Source organism: Leptopilina boulardi, unplaced genomic scaffold (genome assembly GCF_019393585.1).
Source record: "Leptopilina boulardi isolate dan_hultmark-lab unplaced genomic scaffold, ZJU_Lbou_2.1 LbouV2_213, whole genome shotgun sequence".
NCBI lineage: Eukaryota > Metazoa > Arthropoda > Insecta > Hymenoptera > Figitidae > Leptopilina > Leptopilina boulardi.
In genome coordinates, this window is record NW_026137767.1 from 2,177,009 (window position 1) to 2,183,451 (window position 6,443).

At 32.0% G+C, this 6,443-nt stretch overlaps 2 protein-coding genes across 2 annotated transcripts; one reads left to right on the top strand and one right to left on the bottom strand.

Annotated features, from left to right (window-relative positions):
* The first annotated feature begins 263 nt into the window (after nt 1–263).
* LOC127278880 (E3 SUMO-protein ligase ZBED1-like) lies at nt 264–3,747 on the top strand. Its single transcript, XM_051300810.1, has 3 exons — nt 264–368; nt 1,840–1,981; nt 2,192–3,747. Exons 1-3 carry the CDS (start codon nt 264–266, stop codon nt 3,745–3,747), a joined length of 1,803 nt encoding a protein of 600 aa, XP_051156767.1.
* A 117-nt stretch (nt 3,748–3,864) lies between these two features.
* LOC127278881 (uncharacterized) lies at nt 3,865–6,208 on the bottom strand. The gene is made up of 3 exons (XM_051300811.1): nt 5,885–6,208; nt 4,541–5,821; nt 3,865–3,924 (listed from the first exon to the last, which is right to left on the bottom strand). Exons 1-3 carry the CDS (start codon nt 6,206–6,208, stop codon nt 3,865–3,867), a joined length of 1,665 nt encoding a protein of 554 aa, XP_051156768.1.
* Between the last annotated feature and the right edge of the window lie 235 nt (nt 6,209–6,443).

Sequence of the window (6,443 nt, forward strand, 5' to 3'; positions counted from 1 at the left end):
AACTTCATGGTTATTGTCTTCAATGATTTTGACGTTTATTCTAAAAAGTAAAAAAATTGAAATCCGAAAACACGGTCAGTGATGGTGAAGCCTCCGACCTCCCATTTGCTTTTTTTCCCTACTTTGGCCATCACTGTTGTAGGTATATTGAATAATTATATTTAGTGACAATTTAAACATCAATATCATTAACATTATCGTCATCATCATTACCTTCATTAACATCATCATCATCGTTATCATTATCATTATTTACAGAGTTCATGAAGGAAGGTTCAGAGGAAAACAGCATTTGTAGAGTTTCTTTCGGAAATCTTAATGTTTTCTTTCTTGGACATAGTGTCATTCCAGTTATGAGAGGAACCAAAGTGAGAAGTAATTGATTCAAGACATCCAAATTGCAAAATATTCTTGAACATTGTCTGCACAGTGGTGCAAATCTGAAATTTACTATTCAAAACAGGCTGCAGCTTATATTTATTGACAGATTTTAAAATGTTTTTTTAAATTACTCAGGATAAACTTATTAACAACTCTGTGTTTTCGTGGATTTTTTATTTAATTTGTTCATAATTAAATATTTAAACAAACTTATAAAAAAATTACTAAGAATTGATTATTTATATTTTTGAGGAAATATTCTAAAATAACCTAAAAGTGTACAAATCTAGTACCAAAAAACATAAAAAATATAAAAAATTGTTACTTCAATTTAATTGTTGTAAATTTTTAACAGTTATAAACAAATGAATATATAATTACAAAATACAAAAATAATTAATAAAAATTCAATAAAATAAATTTTTAATTACTACTAGTAGCTAATATATACATATTATATATGATTATTCATTAATTTATAATAGTTTAAACAATTTTTTATTGTTTTGTTTATTATATTAATTAACCGTTTGCAGCATTCATTTTTAAGAAAGATTGATTATATAGTTTCTATGTTGTCATTTTTTTAACAATTGAATTTTTGAAGATTGTTTAATGAGAACTTGTATAATCGATGCAAATTGTTGTTTTTAAAATACTTTTAAATAAATCTTTTCTTTTAATTACATTTATATTAAAAATAAATAATAATAAAATAAAGAAAGATAAAAAAAGTTTTCTTTATTAAAATTATGATTAAATTAATTTAATTGAATTGAATTAAAATACAACAATTTGCATCGATTATACAAGTTTAATTTATCTCATTAAACAATCTCTGAGTATCGATACTTTTAGCTTGGTATCGATGGTTTAATACATTTGTTTTTCACTTGTGCAGTTTGCTCTGTGTATGTGTATACACTGTCATTGTGAAATATTTCACGAAAGGTGACAAAAGTTCATCAGTTTGCAATTATTGTGTGAGGAGTATAACCCACAATGGAAACACAACCAATTTGTGAAAACACGTTTCAAGGAAACATAAGGAAAAAATTGTTTGTGTCAGTCGGACAGAAACGTCAACCAACAAAGAAAATGAGGTAAATAAATGTTTTAACACTAGTAATCAGGGCTGTTAAAAATCATGTTTTGTTTTGAAAAAATAAATAAGATCTTATTTTTTTTAAATCGGATTTTTTAAGTTTAAATCAAATATTTTAAATGTTTATTTTCAAGTGGTTTATGGTTTTTAATAAATACTAAAAATGATGAAATTGATAATAAAAACATCAAATAATACTTTCATTTTTATTAAGAAAGATTTAACAGGGTTTCAACGGGTCAGGGAAATCAAGAAATTGTCAGGGAAAATTAAATTATCACAGAAAACTCAGGAAATTTTGTCAAAACTATTCGAACAATTTAAAATTTATAGCAGCTTTTTCTTTAAATTAGACAGTTACCAGTAATTCACAAGGCATAAAACGAAAAGCTGACTGCGAAGAAGCAACTGCGACTAAAAAAGTCAGTCAAGTTGAAAGGTGTGAAAAGAACACGTCGATTAATGAAGCATTTGCAGAAATTAAAACATACCAAGGTAATATTATCTATACATAAATAAAAATTAATTGAATAAAATTTTTCAGTTGAAATCGTTAAAAACTTCCAAAATCAGTTTTATAAAAATTTATTTAAGATCTTTGTTAACAAAACAAAAGTATTACTTATTTTCAAAAATTTTGATATGAAACTATTTGCAGCTATTTTATTTTTGAAAACATAAAAGTCTTTTTTTAATTATTTACAGAAGGTGGAATAAAGCAGGCTGCATTAACTAATGCTCTTCTTTTCATGATTGCCACCGATGATTTGCCACTTTCAACTTCAGAAAAAGCAGGATTTAAAAAATTTTTGCAAATTGCAATGCCGCATTACAAGCCTCCTAGTCGAAAAACCGTCACTACTCTGTTGGATTCCAAGTACGATACTCTAAGCTTAAAGGTTAAATCTGATTTAGTAAATTTAAAATCAGTTTCTCTTACTACGGACTGCTGGAAAGAAAATAACACTTGCAGAAGTTACATGGGTCTTACAATGCATTTTTGGAAAGATTCATCATTGCAAGACATTCGTCTTGGATGTTTTCCGCTTGACGAAAGTCATACAAGCGAATACTTAGGGGATGAACTTTTAAAGCTATGTGATAATTGGAATATTTCAAAGGCATCAATCATTGCTATTGTGACTGACAACGCAGCTAATATTTCGAAAGCTGTTAAAGACAAATTTTCTAAAAGTGTCCATTTACCGTGTTTTGCTCACACATTGCAATTAGTACCAGAAAGAGCAATGACAAGTACAACTGATTTAATGAATTTAATAAAAAGTGTTAAACGCATTGTCACTTTTTTTAAACAAAGCACAAATGTTGCAGATGAACTTCGGTGTCTTCAAGTAGAGTCAGGAAAAACGGAAGGAACTATTTTGAAAGTGAAGCAAGAGGAAAAAACAAGATGGAATACAACGTATTACATGGTTGAGAGATTTCTTTTTTTAGCCCCAATTATTAGTTCCGTTCTTTTTCAAATGCGCGATGGTCCACAAATGCTTCAGCCTTGCCAAATTGGAATGCTAACAGATGTCATGCAGCTTTTGAAACCAATTGAGCAAGCAACAACTAAAATGTGCTCTGAAAAAACGGTATTAAGTAGCGAAATAATTCCTCTGATTAAATGTTTAAGCGCCTCCATAAATCGAAAAACTCCTACAACTATCGTAGGGATTGATTTGCAATTAAACTTGCAAAACGAATTGAAGAGAAGATTTGAACATATAGAGAATGTTTCTTTGATTGCAAAAGCTTGTATTCTCGATCCAAGATTCAAAAAGCTTCATTTTGTTTCTGCACTTTCAGCTGTTCAAACAATTTCTTCTTTATCACAAGAAATGTTTTCATCGGACAATTCAGCTTTGGAGGATGTGGTTCATCTTCATCCTACTAATCATCCTGATTCTAATGATGAACTTTGGTGCCTTCACGAAGAAAGGTCATCTTCAAATTTGATAGATGAAAGCGAAATTACGGACGGAATTCATAACGAACTTAAAAGTTATTTGCGACGGAAACTAATTCGCAGAACGTCATGTCCTATGCAATTTTGGCAACGGGTAAAGGAGGATTACCCTATTGTTTATCCGATTGCAATGAAATATTTATCTGTGCCCGCTACATCTGTTCCTTGTGAACGTCTCTTTTCGAAAGCATCTATGATTGATACTCCACGAAAAAATAGATTAACTGCAGAACACTTATCGCGATTGATCTTTTTATCAGGCGTAAGTGCAGAGAATTGGGGATTTTAAGATTTTAATTATTGTTAACATTTTAATAATGTTGTTTTTTCGTAGATTGAAAAGTTATTTTTGTTAAACCATTTTATTAAAAAAAGGCTAAAATTTAATTTAAACGTATGTTTAGCTTTAAAAAGAAATGACAGTGATGTCTGCCACTTTGATTCGTGACGTCACGATTTCAGATGTCTATTAGTTAATGTATTTATTTTTCAAATAATTTCGATACTTTAGATGGATACTTCAGGTATCGATACTTCTTTCTTGGTATCGTACTCAGTATCGGATCGACGGTTTCAAGTATCGATACATTTTTATTTGTATCGCCCATCACTAGCATAAATACGGAAAAATAAAAAAAAGCAAATGAATTTAAAAACCCATAGGAAAAATTAATAATTAAATTAAAATAAAAAAATGGTCATCAAAGTATTAGTGTAACCAATTTTCCAAAAAAGAATTTGTCTCAAATCCAATAAATAGAAGAGACATCGGGAAGAAAAAAAAATTTCGACAAGAAAAAAATTTTCGGTCACTGCTTATATACCAATTTAATGGCACCTTAACTGCGAGAAACAGTTATGATGTTCGCCCTCCCTGTGGCGTTGAGCGAACTAAAGTCCAGAGCTGAGCCATCAGTGCAGCGCGGGAACATTTGAAAAATTTGATTTTATAAGATATTTTATTTTATTTTAAATATGACAAATACTTAACTTAATAAATAATAAATGTCATAAATAATTATTAATAACATAATGTCATACTTAATAATTCGTTAATTAATTATTTTTAACGAAAATTTGACCCGACCACGACCACGACCCCGACCACGACTAGCTCTCCTATTGGCAGCTGCCAACTGTTCTTCTCGCAATGATACCATTGACTCGTTACTAGTCAAAATCGATGTGAAACGACGTTTTCGCCCGCGATGCGTTTTCCGTGGCGCTGCTACTGGAAATGGTAATATTGACTCTATCGTAGAATCCAAATCCACTTCATTATTTTGTTCATCAATGACAACTTGAGCAGCTACATTTGGTTCTGCACTGATTTCTTCCGGTAATGGACGGTCAGTCACACTGGCTGGCATGAAGTCGAGGTCTGTAAACTTATTGTCATTGAAAGGGAAGATACCAGTACATTCAAAGCCTGCCAGGATATTTGACGGTGTGACAGCCGCTTTGTATGGTTCATTTAATAAAGCTGGAAGGTCGGCAATAGTGATTGTTCTACCAGGATGGTTTCTCATCCACGCATCAAATGAGCGACCAATAGCTGATTTAAATGGACCGAATACGCTACGATCGAGTGGCTGTAATTTGTGTGTACAGTGTGGCGGGAATGATACAAGATGAATGCCATGCTCGACACAATAATCCAATGCTTGAATCGATAAATGCGAATCATGATTATCGAGCAATAACAATTTTGGTTGATCTTTCGATGCCCCAACACAGAATTGAAAATGTTTCAAAAACATTAAAAAGCTGTCAGCAGTCATCCATCCAGATATATGTGCCGCGCCAGTTGAACCATGTGGTGCTCCGTCTAAAAACCGCGGCTGAAATCGAACACGCGGAAAAATAAAGAATGGCGGAATCGACGATCCAGTTGCAGATACTGCAAGTGCAATTGTAATTAGTTGACCTCTTTCTGCCGACGTCAATTTGCCAACTTGTTTCACACCACGTTTAGCAATTACACGATCTGGTCTTTGAACGGTCGTAACGCCAGATTCATCCATGTTCCAAATCTGTTGAGGTAACACTTTTAATTCGTCCATAACTGTCGCTAAATTCTTGTAAAACATTGAAACATTGTGTCGGTTGAAACTCGTCGCTCTTGCCAGGCTGGTTGCTTGAGGTTTTCGGAGAGATAAATTTGTATGGCGCTTCATAAAACCAATTAACCAATCTACGCCGGCAATTTTATTCTCCTGCCAACTTTTTGGCATCGGAAGGTTCAATTGTTTAGCGAAACTAAATGCAAGACTTTGAACATCTCTTGTCGACAAACCGTAAAACAAATCACTAGACTTGAGCAAATAATTCATCAAAGCCGTTTCTTGTTCGGTGCTAAAAACCTAAAAAAATAATAAAACCGCGAAATACAATTGAAACGAAAATAGATACACCGAAATACCAACCTTATAATAATGCTCCTTGGAGGAACTGACGTTACTTCGCAAAATTGGGTAGTTAATATTAAAATCATCAGCGACTTTTCTTATCCCTGTGCCCTTGTTAACTGATGTAATTGCTTGTGTCAATTGCGTTTTATTCACTGCCTTATGTTGTCTTTCCGTTTGTATCGCACCCGAACGATTGACATGAGTTCTCAATGTTTCAAAATTCAAGTTGAAATTTTTCGCTGTTTTCGAAATCGAATTTCCATTTTGCACAGTTTTAATCGCTTTTGCCAAAATTTTTTGGTCAACAGGCTTTGTTTTTCGTTGATAATTACGAATCATTATGTATCAACCTAAAAAGGACAATTAAAAATTCGTTTATCATTTACAAGCGCGTTAGCACGGTCGTACCGTGCTCTATAACCTCTAACTATCCTTGCCCCGTTAGCTCATATTTCAGTTTTCACTAAATTACATTAAACAACGTAAATTAATTTAAAAATAAATACGATATTCGTATTCAGCAGGAAATTCCACTTCGGAAAACACTTACGTAATTAATTATTTTGAAGCTCTA